Source organism: Coturnix japonica, chromosome Z, assembly GCF_054131305.1.
Source record: "Coturnix japonica strain WE chromosome Z, WE-NBRP24, whole genome shotgun sequence".
In the NCBI taxonomy this organism is placed as follows: domain Eukaryota; kingdom Metazoa; phylum Chordata; class Aves; order Galliformes; family Phasianidae; genus Coturnix; species Coturnix japonica.
Window position 1 is genome coordinate 14506167 of NC_140702.1, and position 14529 is coordinate 14520695.

At 48.5% G+C, this 14529-nt stretch overlaps 2 protein-coding genes across 2 annotated transcripts; both read left to right on the forward strand.

Moving 5' to 3' along the window:
* Nucleotides 1–843: 843 nt before the first annotated feature.
* Nucleotides 844–4363, forward strand: LOC146753761 (uncharacterized). Its single transcript, XM_085530022.1, has 10 exons — nucleotides 844–1009; nucleotides 1133–1194; nucleotides 1353–1506; nucleotides 1701–1957; nucleotides 2073–2158; nucleotides 2610–2701; nucleotides 3023–3131; nucleotides 3368–3470; nucleotides 3622–3759; nucleotides 4181–4363. The coding sequence occupies exons 1-10, from the start codon at nucleotides 844–846 to the stop codon at nucleotides 4361–4363; spliced, it is 1350 nt and encodes a 449-aa protein (XP_085386148.1).
* Nucleotides 4364–10648: 6285 nt separating this feature from the next.
* Nucleotides 10649–12871, forward strand: LOC146753762 (uncharacterized). The gene is made up of 2 exons (XM_085528022.1): nucleotides 10649–11721; nucleotides 12047–12871. The coding sequence occupies exons 1-2, from the start codon at nucleotides 10888–10890 to the stop codon at nucleotides 12191–12193; spliced, it is 981 nt and encodes a 326-aa protein (XP_085384148.1). The 5' UTR covers nucleotides 10649–10887; the 3' UTR covers nucleotides 12194–12871.
* Nucleotides 12872–14529: the final 1658 nt, after the last annotated feature.

The following is a 14529-nucleotide window of genomic DNA, read 5'->3' on the forward strand; positions in this document are numbered from 1 at the left end:
AATCACTTTTGGCAAATGGTCCCTCAAGCATACATGAGCATACATGGACCATGTCTAGGAACTACTTGGAAGATTTCTAGTTGAATAAAACAATACCAGGGAAGACTTCATGAACATGCAAAGCTTTTTCAGTACCTTCTGTGTTGTTCTTCTAATACAGAGGTAACTTTATCATACTATGGAACTCTTTTCTGTATTAAGTTATAGTGGAAAAAAACTAGTTATCTTTGTTTCAAGTAAGCACTTTCTGAAGCTATAATGATAATTGATGAAATTTCCTTCACTGTTGAGTAGAGAAAGAAAAGGCATGAAAATTGGAATTTTTTATTCTGTCCCTGTTCTCCTATTTCTGTGCAAATAGTGTGAAATTTGTTCCACCACTCAGTCTCTTGATTGGAAGGTACAATAGTATAATATCTACAATCTTTACTCACTATATTTGCAGCTTCCCCACTGTAGGCAAAATCCTTGGTGACTAACAGTCTTGAAATGACATAAACCAATCAATGCACACTGAACTATAAAATTTGCTGTTATAGTCTAACTCTTTACATGATTATAATGTTAGTGAAAGAGTTATTATCACAGCACAAAGCATGAAACCAGCATTGGTTACGTTCCTGGGTTGTTGATGGTGTTTTTTTTCAGTACTGTGCAAGGTTTTTAATGCAGTTCTAGGAGCATTTGGGATTTTTTCTCCAACTCCTACTTTTAATAAAATTTGAAAAGTGCCACGTTTTTTTTTTTCCAGACAGCAGCAATGTCTATCAATTTCTTTTTTATCTGTGACACAATAATAAAAGTTACAGACCCAGGAGGGGCCTGGTGTCTGCGAGCAGAGCCATGCCTGGCTCAGGGATTGCTTTGGCAGCTCAGGCCCGCAGCCGGTGCCAGGACCCCCTTCCCCAGAGCGCATCCCTTCCCTCTCCAGGCCCGCCCCGGGCGCAGTGTGCACTTCCCGCTCGCTGGGCACGGTCAGGAGCTGTGCTGGGAAGCTACAGCAGCGCGAGTAGCTTCTGCTGAGGGCAAGGGAGAGCTTGGTGGCAATCCGCTCTCTCCTCTGTTGGGGAAGGGGTTTCAGAGTGGTTGGGCATTGCCAGCTCCAAGCGTGATGGATCCTTTTGCTTTCCAGAAATCTGCAGAGTGTGGGATGCCACATCCAAGTACGTTTGCAGACAGCTGCAGGAGAAGAAGGTGAGCCTTACCTCCTACTCGTTGCCCAGCTCGTCCCTCTGCACCCGAGTGGCAGGCAGGCCGCACAGCACCATGCCCAGGGCCAGCAGGTCAACCAGCATCTTCCCCACCTCCAACCCAGCACTGCCATGGTTCCCTCTTCTTGTTTGACTTCTCAGGCGGTGGATATCGGGATTGGGAGCTTTGCAGTTGTGCCAGCTCATGCCGCCACTGGAAAGGATGGGGTTCTGGATGTGGATAAGCCCATTTTCCAGATGAGCCATCACGTCCAGAGATTTTACAAGCTGAAGAAGCCTAAGACCAAAATTCCTTGTAAGAAGAATTTTGCTTTGCTTTACTCTTCTGAAAAATGCCCCAGCATTTTGCTCCATGCTGAAATCCCTGTGACATGGCAAGAGCAAAGTCTCTTCCAGCTCTCCCCAGCCCATAGCCACTGGGAGCAGGTGGCAAAGCTTCCCTGCCTTTCCTGCAGGGAGTGATGTGGTTGGTCCGGGTTTGTTTTGCAGTTCAGATGTTCGAGTATCTGCTGGACTTTGAGGAGATTGCTGAAAGCATCCACTTCCGTGCACCAATCGTAGAGCAGTGCATCCATGAGACCCTGCTCTTCTTTGCTGAGGCGCTCCGAGGGAAGAAGGAAGTTGACTTCTTCTTCAGCAGCCTTGGCATTCTTTCTGTGAGAGGGCAGGAGGTAATCATGAACTTCTTTGACAGCTGTGCACTGCAGGTGGATGCAACGGGCAACATGCTGCCTGCTCTTCTTGGGGTGAGCTTGCACACCTCCAGGGCTCCCTGCAATGCTCCCAGATGAGGTTTGCCACTCTTGGGAGCAACAGACACGTGTCTGTGGTCTCTGCTCACTTCTGTCTGTCCCAATGCAGGACCCCAAGATGATGAACATGATTGCATTCAGAGGCAAAAACAAATTTACTCAACGCAGTGAGGATGGCTGCATCATACTGCCAAGGTGAGCACAGCCACTCCTGTAGCAGCTGGACGGCCAAGGGTGCAGCTGCTCAGCTCATGCTCTGGGGCAGCTTCTTGCTCAGGCCCCTTTCCTTGCATGGCTCTTAGGCAAGAGCAGCCCTTTACTGGGAGAGCTTTCATTCAGCCCATGGCTCAGTCCACCCAGACAGAGCATTCCAATGGGCCAGTCCATGGGCCGTGGGCCCTGGGTGAGAGAGGCGGGAGGAGGGTGTGTGGGGGCAGCGAGGAGGGTCCTTGCAATTTGGGGGTGGCACGAAGTTGACAGAAGCTCAGAGGCAGAAGTTGATGAAGACTTCAGAGGACCGGAGGACCTCTCAGCTCCCACAGGGAGTCCTCCAAGGGCTCAGCACTGGCACCCAAACAGGTTCTCAGTGTCAGGCACTGAGGGAGCTTGGTGCCCCTTTTGCCCATCAGAGTCTTCTTGTTTCCAGGATTGAAGTTCAGGAACCAAAGACTTACAGACGACTTAGTTCCCTCAAGCCCCGAAGAGATTCACAGTCATGGGGCGGGGGTGCCCGAAGAGGTACGTGAATGCGCCTCAGTTGGATGAGGAATTCTTTTCTCCGCTGGGGAAGTAACCCCCAGTCAGTAAGCCCTGGAGTTCCCAAGCATCTCCCCATTTGTCCCTCCTACTGGGAGGGGGGTGAGACAGAGCACGATAGGCTCAGGAGGAATGCAGATCTGGACAGAGACCGATGTCCAGCAGGGGCAAAGAGCCCCTGAAATGGTGTCTCTGCTCCCAGGGTGGCAATGTGTGGGAGAGCACAGCCAAGCAGCTCTGCCACTGCTGCTTATCTGCACAGTCACAAAGATGACGTGGTGTTCTCTTGCTTCCCACATGCAGTGAGCATTTATGATCCAGTGGTGCTGGCTCGACGCAGGGCGTCTCAGGTTTTGAGGATAGAGAGAAAATTCAAGGAGCTGGAGATGCAAATGCAAAGAGCTAAACCCAGGTGAGCCTCGTGGAGCAGTACAGTGGCAGGGGGTGGGGGACACACCGTGCTCTGGCTTGTGCCAGGGAGGTATTTCCCTCAGTCTTGGGGCCCTCGCCAAAAGGCCCTGGAAATGGCAAGGTGACAACCTCCACAATTCCTTGTTCTTATGGAGAAGAGCTGTGGGCTGCAAGCCAAGTGGGGAGAAACTGCTTCAGCCTGCGTTCCCACCAGCTCAGCCTGCTGTCTCTCTTTAGGTTCCTGCCACCGATTCAGGAAGTGCATGCTGAAGAGGTGGAACAACCAAAACCTCCAGATGAGCCAGAGCCCTCTGCCAGTGCCAAGCAGTCCTCCAGAGTGGTATGTCAGAGGCATTGATCCACCACCCTTGAATCCTCCTGTGCTCCAGAGGAGGGCAGACATGGCAGCAGCAGCTGCTGCCCTCCCAGGGGTCCATGCCCAAGCCCCAGGAGACTGACGCTGCCAATGGTTGTGTTTCCCTGGCCTGCAGGCAGCGCGCTTGATGCGCGCTCTGACTGAGGAGAAACGGCTCCAGGTGCTGATGGCCTCCAAGCGCAAGGAGGTCGAAGCTGAAATCCAGACAGAGTGCCAGGAGTACACACAGAGGCTGAGCGCAGAGAGAAGCCAGGTACAGTGTGCACTGAGCACCCTCAGGGAAAGGGCATTTCCACTGCTCCTCGGGAGGGGAGCAGAACAAGGCTCCTGGATACAGCAGCATTGCTGTGGCCACCTGGTGAGGAAGCATCTTCTGTCTGCCCACTGCCCTGCAAGTCACTGGGCAAAAGCAGCAGCTGGCTGGGCACGGGCATGGGAAGACTAAACCAAGACTGTGTGAGGCACCTGCCTCAGCTGAAGCATTGGAGCCCGTTCACCCACCCCTGGTCCGAAATGCCAGTGCTGGCCCTTGGCTTCAGGGAGCGAAGGCAGAGTCTGTGTTGTTGAGAGAGAGAGCCTGCTGCTCTTCAGTGCCATTTCCTGCACAACCACATCCTGAGGGGCAGCCCCAGCTCCTTGCAACTGTTCTTTACGATGATGTTTTGCCTTTGCAGAACCCCTTCCACCGCCTGCTGGAGCGTGACCCTCGTCCTTCCTACACTGTGAGAAAGGACTACGACCAACAGCTGGGAGAGAAGCTAAAGGCGAAGGACAGATGCCAAAGCCTCGCAGGGCAGACAGCACCAGGGGACTGGCAGAACAAGCTGCAGCTCCCAGGGACATCACGGGAACTGTAAGTGTGTGCTGGTTCCTACAGAGGCCCAGGAGCAGCATCGGCAAGCCTTGAGTCCCAGAGCTATTGTCTGTGCTTCCGTGGGCTGCAAGGCTCGGCTGCCTCCTGCCTGCCTACCCCCCAGCTGTTGGGCGCTCTGGATGCAGAGGGACCTGGGCATGAGGGCCCCTGGGCATCACACAGAGTGGGGCCTGTCCTGGGCAGCACATTTCCAGACTACAGGTCTGAGAGAAGCCCTGCAGCATTTCTGTCCCTCATTCCACAGCCCAGAGCTGAACGCCTTTCTTCTTGGTTCCTACAGGAATAGAGAGAACACGAGGCTCTTGGACCGCCGTGGGAAGGGCCATGTGTAGCCTCACATGGTGGGTGGCAACCTGCCCATTGTAGGGGGTTAGGACTGAGGAGTGGGTTTTGAGGTCCCTTCCATTCCAAACCAATCTGTGATCTTATTAAACTTTCATTAGCCTTGGACTCTGCAGTGAATACACACTTCAGATCTGATTCCCAAACCTAGTTTTCATCACTGCTAGCCAAAGATTCACCATTGTATTGATGTCAGGACTTAACAATTCAGAAACAAGGATTCAATAGCCTGTTGCCTAAGAAGCATAAAAAAGATTAAATGCTTTACCTTGCTATAAGAAATACTGTTTTCATTTGTGATTATCAGTAGGAAAACTTAAGGGATTAGACTCTTCAATGATTTAAACTATGTAAACACATTGACTCCTGTGACACTGCACTTAGTGAAAATGCCAGACATATATTTTAAGCTGATTTTAACTCACAGTAGGGTAACACAGCAGGAAACCACCTGCAGTTTGCATTAATGTCCCTGTCCCCTCTCTAAGCTGATTTAGCAATTCACAGATATAATTTGCAGGCACTTTTAGAAAAAGAAAAAAAAAGAAAAAAAAAAAGTTTGCTTAATGATGTATACAAGCACACAAGCAAAGGAACAGCTAAAAAATAAATGACCTGTATAAGTCTTAAAAACTTGCAAAGAGTCAAAACATGATGGATACTTGAAGCTGCAAATGTGATCACAGCATGATACCAGCTTAGTGCAATGAGTGTAGAGCACATACAATGCATCATTAGAAATTCAAGTCAGTGCATGCAAGGTAATTTTCCCATATACACTGCACTTAATGCATCTGTAGAGGGTAATTAAATTACATAGGCAGGGCTTATTGGGTTTTTGCTTTTTATTTATTTTTATATTCTATCTGCAATATTGCTGCTTTAGGGAGGATCAGTCAAGGAGGGTTTCAGCTGATGGGCATTATAGTCACAGTGTTGCACTGAACTTTTTTAGGCTTTCTCAACTTTCATAGCTACATGCAAATTTGAGCTTCTTTGAGCTTCACTGTAAATTCAAATTAATACATCAAAAACTCTACCGCGGCTCGTTTTAAGACTCTTAAGAAAAAAATTACGTTTTCTTCTTGTTTATTTCATCTTTACTTCCCAGTAGTTGGTTTACATATTGCATGTAGTATTGTAGATTCTAAACGTCAGAAGTACCACAGAAATCAGAAGAGCTATTTTAATGAATGTATTTAAATGCACCTCTAACTCCATGTAGATGTGAAAGACCTCCTGCAGTCCCTTCCAACATGAATACGCTTTTGTATTAAACTATGAAGGTTATTTTCTTGTTATGTTGTATTGTTATAACTTATGTATTTGTACATACATACTTACGTTAGCATGAACTGACATTCCAGAAACAGTAAGAAAAATAAAATACAATAAAATGTGCAGAATCCTTTACATTTGTTCAATCTGTTTCTTAGCTAATGAGAGGTATGTGAGATTTCTGGAATACTGGAAAATGTGAATACTGCAGACACTGTAATACCAACCATATCTCTGTGCTTTCCCATTGCATTCTGAATGTATTTGTGTGATATTTAATGTAGTGTTGCAAACCTGTTCCTTATCCTTATATATAACTTATGTATCCTTATTTATAACTAGTAAATATGTACACATACACATGCACACCCTCTCCTTCACAAACAATTCTCTACAGTCAGTGCCAATGATAAAAAATATGCACTGTCTTTAAAGATACATTTGCACAACTGGAGAAAAGGTAAACAGTCTTTATAAAGAATTTTGGACCCAAATTTTACTCATGTTTATCTGCATTTGTGCTGAAATATTTCATGTGATATGAGAATGCTGTTGTATGAGGTGCACACATACACTTGATTTGGTGATCAGTCAAAACCAGTGTGGGCCAAGTAGTCATTTGGAGTGTCTGAGTATTTACATGTGTTTGTAACCCTATCAGCACAGTTCACCATTTCTTTTGTTTGATCTTGTTGTGTTTAACACGTGAGCCATGCTAAGATCCATGTCTCTTTGCTTTTTCATACAGGTAATCCTTCAGAACAACTCCTAATGCAGAAAGGATTTTGAGTTCTTTTATAAGATAAACATTTATTTTTGGGATATCTGGGGCAGGCATGTATCTTTTATCAATTTTCTCTGCCATAGTGGTATAGTTACTGATGTTATAAATGCAGATTATTTCCTTTCTCAATTTCTAGATCAAATTTCATTGTTATTTTATTCCAAAGCAGAAAATTTCTAAATGTCCATTTATTGCTCACTTCAAAAAACAGTCCATTAGTGTGAGGAACAGACTGTCAGTATTTCACTTTCCGAAACATTTTGTAGATCACATTTGTTTTACCAAGCTTGGTCCTAGACAACATGACAGGCTTCAAAAACCAGATTACTAAGAAAGAACTGGAGTCTGAGTGCTCAAGGGGAATGCATCTTAGACACCTGAGTTATGACCGCAGACAACATAGCAGATAATGTACTAACTGAGTGCATCAAGGCCCTTGTACAAAGACACATTGTCCTAGCCAATTTGACTTGAAAGCTTGGGCCCACTGGCTGAAACACAGCTAATTTCTGTTGCAGCACTGTGAACAGAAACCCTTTAGAGCCGCAGTGGGCAGCTAGTTCTTGGTGCTGCACACATCTTTGCTGAAAGTACACACCATTTCCTCAGCCAGTAGAGGTCATGGAGGGTTTTACCTACAGATACTGGCAGAAATACAGCTGCATCAATTGCTTCTCTGCATTGTTTCCATTGCTAATCTCTGTCTCCTGCGCTGACACAAACTACTTCTGCATTCTTATTCCATCAAATTTGCAACTATGGGAACCTATTTGTTTCAGGCAATTTTAGTAAATTAAAGACTCAGAGTCCAGGGTCTTCCCTAATCAATTTGTGGGAACAAAACAAACAATACAACGACATAAGAAAAGGAGGAATGGTAGCACACTGCAACATATACTTTGAAAGAAAGAAGCAGAACTAATATCTGTCTGGTTTGTTACATCTTAATATTTTGGAGTTAACATCCAGTATACACTCAGCATAAAGTCAGTTCTCCATAGGTTGGTGCCATCTGTCAGGGAAAGCTTTAGTATATTTCATAAGTGCTGGCAGAATTATACCACGTGTAAAGGTGTGAGCCACAAGGCAAGTGATAATGTGAAATGCTACTATATTTTGATTTACAGTTCCATTATCTTCCATTCTACAGTTATCCATGCATGATGAGGAAAACTCTGGCAAACAACTGAGCATGCTAGTACTGTAGAATACATTCAGTAAATTTTAAGTAAAGGCTCAATTAAAATTTAGTGATAATCCAGCATTAAACAGAATTTATTCTTTCAAAGAAGCTTTATTTTAAACTGTCAACTTCTTCAAGAAGATGTTCAAATAGCACTGAGATAAATACATTTTACTGCCACCAAAAGCTGTATATCATAGGTATTCACACCTTCATTCATCTTCCCTGGGCTGCTTCCCTGTTAGATAATTGACAAATAATGAGAGTTTATAGTGGGCTATTTGATATCATTTTCTTATTGTTCTTTATGTGAGGCATTGGACTGTTTTTATGCACTCATATGAGTCATCAACAGCTTTACTGATTCCTACTAAAAGAAAAGCAGCAAGAGTTCTGTTGAAGTTAATCAATACTGGCTGGATGTTGGCTTCTTTTTATAAAGATTTTGCCTTCTCTCCCCCTACTTGCTTCTTGTTTTATTTGTGAAAAGAAGTATATAGTTTTGCCAAGTTCTTTAGAAAATTAGAGCTGAAACCTGCCCTCTATTCTACTCAGATTAGCTTCACACCAGTCTCCCTGGTTCTTTCAGGCTCCTTTTTCTGTGTGTCACTAACTGGCAAATTGCTACCAGAGTAAAAGTTGCCATAAAGCACATGTAAGATTAAGCTCATTGTCATGTGTCTCTAAGTTGCTTGATTACTTAGAATTGCAGCCTTTAGTGTCTCTGGTTCAACAGAAAAACACTTTAAATGTAAAATAAAGGATCTGTGATACTAAAACATTTCTTTCCTGCAAAGACATCATCAGCTAATCTCTAGGGGAAAAGACTTCTTGGAAACCACAGTGCTCATTAACAGAAAATGAGGAAAAAGCAAACAAAAGACATGGGAAAAAGAAAATAATTGAATAACTGCATGAGGACCACAGCACCAGTGAATTCTATATTCTTTCCTTAGCACTTCATCTTAGGGTGTCAGAATTCAAGAAAGCCTGGAAAAAGACTTTACTCTGCTTAGAAGAAACCCATTGTACTGTTTTGTTACAGTGTTCAGAAAAGCAGCACAAGAGAAAGCAAGGAAAGAACTTGCCTGAGCACTGAGGAGAGGCAGAGCTGTGCTTACTAAAATGGGGGCTACAGTAAGAAACAAGAAAACACGAATTTCTTAGATAAGATATAAACAGTAAGGTAGACCTCGACAATGAGAATCACAGTGCTTCCTTGCTCTTCAAAAATGTCAGGATTTTATCTCCAGAATGCCTCTCTGAAGCAAGTATTAAATTCTATTTTATTTTTCTTTTAAAGAAAAAATACTATGCGACCTGGCAGGCCCTGGGCCATGTGCTCTGGGAGAGCGGGAAGGGCAGAGAGCAAGCAGACAGCTTTAACAAAGAGAAAACACAACAGCAACGATCTGAGGAGGAATGGGAATTGACTTAATGTAAACAAATCCCTGGGCACATCTTTCCTGGCCAATCTGGAGTTCTTCTGTGATGGAGTGACAGCATCAGTGGAGAAAGGGAAGGCAACTGACGTCTCTATCTACTGCAAGGCTGTTGACATGGTCCCCCACCACATCCTTCTCTCTAAGCTGGAAAGACAGGATTTGAAGGGTAGACTGCTCATTGGGTAAGGAAATGATTGGAAGTTCACAGACAGAGGGTTGTGGTCAATGGCTCTATGACCAGGTGGAGGTCAGTAACAAGCAGTGTCCCCCAGGGAACAGTGATGCACTTCAGTGTCTTTATCAGTGACATAAATGATGGCATTCAGTGCACTCTCAGCAAGTTTGCCGATGGCACCACGCAACTTTGGCAGATCCAGTGTTCTCCAGAGGTCCTTTCCAACCCCAGAGATTCTGTGATAGTGTGAGAAGGGATCCGTGGAGATGCTGACCATGTGGGGGGCCGCCAGGATGGCAACTACCGGGACTTTGTGATGCATGGGGCAGCCACCCCCAAAGACCAGCGTGACATGGTGGTGTCCCGGTGCCTTTAGGGGCCAGAGTCCCCGTGCTGCTCACTCTCAAGCGAGCAGCTCCGTGAGGAGGCAGCAGCTTCCCTGGGTGCCTGTAGTGAACAGATACAGAGATGGCGAAGGAGGAAGACCAGGAAGCCCGCTCCCAGGCCGAGAAAGAACTGCCGAGCGTGAGGGAACAGCGCCAGGTGCGGGATGTGCTGGGAGGGAGAGGGATACCACGGCACCCAAAGCACCGGGGCAGGGGGCACAGCAGCGGGTGGGGTGCCATGGCGGGCCCTGAGCACCTGTGGCCAGGGCACCGCTCCTCCTGCCCCGGGGCGTTTCCTGGGCACCAGCCGACTCCCAGGACAGCTCTGCACCCGAGGCAGAGAGCAGTAGGACCCAGCTCAGCAGGGCTGTCTGTGTCCGGGAACAGCCTCCTCATGGGGGCTTTGCCAGGGACGCTGGTGGTAATGCAGCCACCTGCAACCCAGGCCTCCTTCTCCCTACACAGGTGGGCCGCAGGCCGCAGCAAGCTGTGCTGCCAGGCAGCCGGGACCAGGGTTTGTCCGTCCGTGGGATCCATCTGCCACCACTGCCCCACGTGGACAGAGCACCAGCCTCTGGGAGCCGCCGTGCACAGGTAGGGAGCCCAAGGGAAATGGGAAGGTCTTCCAGAGTGCAAGGAGCAGCCAACCAGCAGGTGGCAGCTGCTGGCGGAGACCGCTCCCAGCAGGACGAGCCTGCTGCAGCCACGTGGCTGCTGGCGTGTGCTGGGCACTGCTGGGGGTGCAGCCGGACTGTGACCGTTCTGCTCTAGGGAACGGGGCGGCAGCGGCCGTGAGCTGGGTGCTGGCCTTCGGGGCCCTGCGGGAGCCCTTCCGACAGGGACCGGTGCGGCGTGAGAGGAAAGGACTCTGCTAACTTCAGGTTTCCACATGGCTTCTCTTGCAGGCGGACAGAATGGAGCTCGGGCAGGGACTGCCCCGCGGCAGAGGCTCTGGGGAAGGGAGACGGCCTCTGCCAGCCTTGCCGCCTCTCCCACGGCGGGCGGTGTCACTGCCAGCTGCGCCCCAGAATGCAGCCACTGCTCGGGGACGAGTCCCCAGATTCTATTCATTGCCACCAATAGCCTCCGGGCATTTTCCAAGAGGCAGAGCCATCATTACCAGGATACGGCAGCGAGGGCCGAGGGCTGGCAGGCAGATCTGTGTCCATGCACTCCCCCTCAAGCCTGCAGAAAGAACGCCCAAGTTCCTCAGGCTAGCATATTGGGTGCGTTTGGGAGCCACACGACCAGGAGCCTGCCTGAAGCCAACACGGCCTGGGCGACGTGCACCCACCATCACTGTGAGCACACCAGCACAAACAACCCAGGTGCTGGCCCCCAAGGCTGGGAAAGGCCCCGAGGATGAGACACAATCTGCTGCCAGTGCTCAGGAAGACACCGGAGATGCTGACACCAGAGATGCTGACAGGGTCTCTACTTCATGTTTCCTGGCAGCAGAGCAGGCAGCAGACAATGGTGCCAAAGGTGCTGGCACTTCTCAGGCCATGCTGGATGTCAAGAGCAGCAAAGAGAGGGCCAGCTCTGCCAGGAGAGGGAGCAGCTTCCTGCCCTGCTGTCATTGCTCTTCAACCACAAGTGCTGTTCTGACAGATGAGCAGGAAGGAGGAAAAGACACTGCTGAGAGAGACGCTGTGACAGTGGCAGCCAAAGATCCAGGGAGCACATCATTTGGTGATGCAGAGGCCCTGCCTCCAGCGTCTCCAGTGCCTGGAAACCTTCAGCAGGAGGTGAGCAAGACGCAGGTGGTGGGCAGCAGGTGTGAAGTAAGTGGAGGCAGGCTCAAGAGTGTGCACACTGTGGGAAGTGTGGCAGGTTGAGCCCTGCCACGGCCAGGCAGCTGCCAGTGTGTGTCAGGGACTGTTGCAATGGACAGCTGGGGCATGAGGGTGCCTCACAGCGAGCAGCTCTCTGGCAGCTTGGCACAAAGGAACAGGGCTGCAGCAATCACTGAACTGAGTGCTGCCCTCAGGTTCCATGCAAGAGCAGGGACAAGTGGGTCATGCAGGGAAAGGTGCCTACTAACTCAGTGTTTCTGCTTTGCTTCTCTCACAGGTGGACAGCTGGAGATCAGGGACACATTCAGCCACAGCAGCATCTCAGGGGAGGAGAGAGAGCCTCTGCCAACTTGTGTACCATCCCTGGATGTCCCTGCATCCCCTCTCAAGCCTGCACACACCACACGCAAGTTCTACAACTTGACATACATAAGGCGTCGCGTAGCCACCAGACAAGGACCCTGCCAGAAACCAGCAGGTCCAAGGCAGAGTTTCCACCAGCACTGAGGAAACACCAGCACAAGCAACGCAGGTGCTGGCCACCCCGGCTGGGAGCAGCCCCACACATCAGACACCACCTGCACCCAGTGCTCAGGAATGCACCAGAGATCTTGTCAAGGCCTGCATGTCCCTTCAGTCTCTCTCAAGGCTGCGAATGAAATACCCTAGTCACTCTGATGCTGGAGGCAACAAGCTTCATGGCCTCCTCTGCTCGCTGTTCTTGAGCTTACATTCACTCAAGCTCCTGTCCTCCAGCTTCTATCAGCTCAAGTCACTTGAGAGGCCTTTCTCATGATGTAGAAAAGCAGTTCTCGTGATTCAATACCCATGCAGATTTCCTGTTCTCCACAGCTGTTTATCATGTCAGGTACCACTTCTGCCAAGCAGCTCTTCCTTCTTCATCACTACATCACAGATTGCTTCTCACCTAGCATTTATAAGACCATTCAGTACAGGGATTTCTGATTTGGTTAAATCTGGCTTTTTCATCTGGAACTGAAGAAGCACTATGTATTCTCTACAGCAAAGATAATACACTTTGCTTCCTCTGTTTCTCTGATTTGTTTCCAGAAGTACAATAAAAGTATTTAGTTTCACTTTACTTCTTTGTCTCACATGATCGACTTTTTGCCTTTTCCAAAAGCGTCAGGATTTTTGTAACAGCAACACGTGGCTTATCCTCATCACTGGATTTCAAAGGAATGAATCTAAGTATTGCTGCCGATTCCTATTTGGGTGGTGTCACGGAGTTATCCCTAGATTAAGTTCGTGACAGGGAAAAGCAAAACAAGAAAGAGAGACAGGAGCGGGGAAAGAAAAAGGAAAGCTTTTTCCCCGGGACCCGACGGTCCGAGCGAGGGGGAAGGGCAAGAGAGCGAGCAAATTGTTCTAACAGAGAGCAAACACAAGGGCAGCGATCTGAGGAGGAACGGTGATTTACTAAATGGAACCAAATGAAGCAAAGCAAGAGAGACGAGAGAACCCAAAGTAGGAGTCGAACCACGACGCTGCGAGGGAAGCAAGCGCTTTGCTCCGCGGCCAGACGAGACAGCCCAAGCCGCACAGAGACTGGGTCTGCTGCAGAGTCCCACCCCGCTTCCCCTGCGCGCCGAGTCCAACGGGGATGCCGCCCACCCCTCCCCTCCGGGAAGCCCAAATGCCTCAAATGGCGGTAACACGAAACCGGAACGTGAACTCTTTAACTGCCGCTGCTCTGCGTGATGGTCTGATGTGGAATACAGGCTACAGAAATCACAAAACCACAACATGGGGGAAAGCACATCCTCTGGTTATTCCAATTCTTAGACCGGTTACAACCTTTTTCTTCTTGGTTTTTTGTTTTTTTTGTTGTTTTTTTTTTTTGTTTGTTTTGTTTTTTTGTGTAGTGTAGTGGGCTGTAGTGACCATGCCCTGGTGGAGTTGGTGACCTGAAGGAATGCAGGTCTGGCAAAAAGCAGAGTCAGGACCATGAGCTTCAGGAGAGCAAAATTTGGGCTGCTCAAGGAACTGCTGGATGGGATTCCCTGGGAAACTGTCCCTAAGGGTATGAGTAAAGAACAGCTGGCAGCTTTTTAGGGACACCCTTCTGAGAGCATAAGAGCTGTCCATCCCCCTGCAGAAGAAGCTGAGCAGGGGAGGCAGGCAACCGATGTGGCTGAGCAAGGACCGGCAACTCAAACTGAGGGAAAAAGGAAATGAACAGGAAGGGAAAGCAGGGTTGTGTGTCCTGGGAGGAATACAGGGCTGTTGTCTGTGTGTGTAGAGATAGGATTAGGAAAGCCAAGGTGCAGACAGAGCTGAACTTGGTGAGGGAACTGAAATATAATGGGTTCTACAGGTACACAGACAAGAGGAGGCAGGCCAAGGAGGGTGTTCCCCCTCTGATGAAAGGTAATGGGGAGCAGGCTTCCTCAGATGCAGAAAAAGCTGAGGTACTCAATGAGTGCTTTGCCTCGGTCCTCACTGGTTGTCAGGCTTCCCACATCTGCCAAAAGCTTGAACCCCTACGTGAGGGTGTGGGTAGGCCAGGTTGCCCTAAGCTCCATCCAAGCTGGCCTGGAACACCTCCTGGAATGGGGCACCCTCAGCTTTACTGGGCAGCTTTTTCCTTACCAGCCTCTCCACGTTTTTTTTCTTATACCTAGTCTAATCTCTTGTTAGTTTAAAGCCATTATGCCCAGTCCTGTCACTACAATCTCATGTAAAGTATCCCTCTCCAGATTTTCCGTAGGTTCCTGGAAAAATCCTGGAGTGAATTAC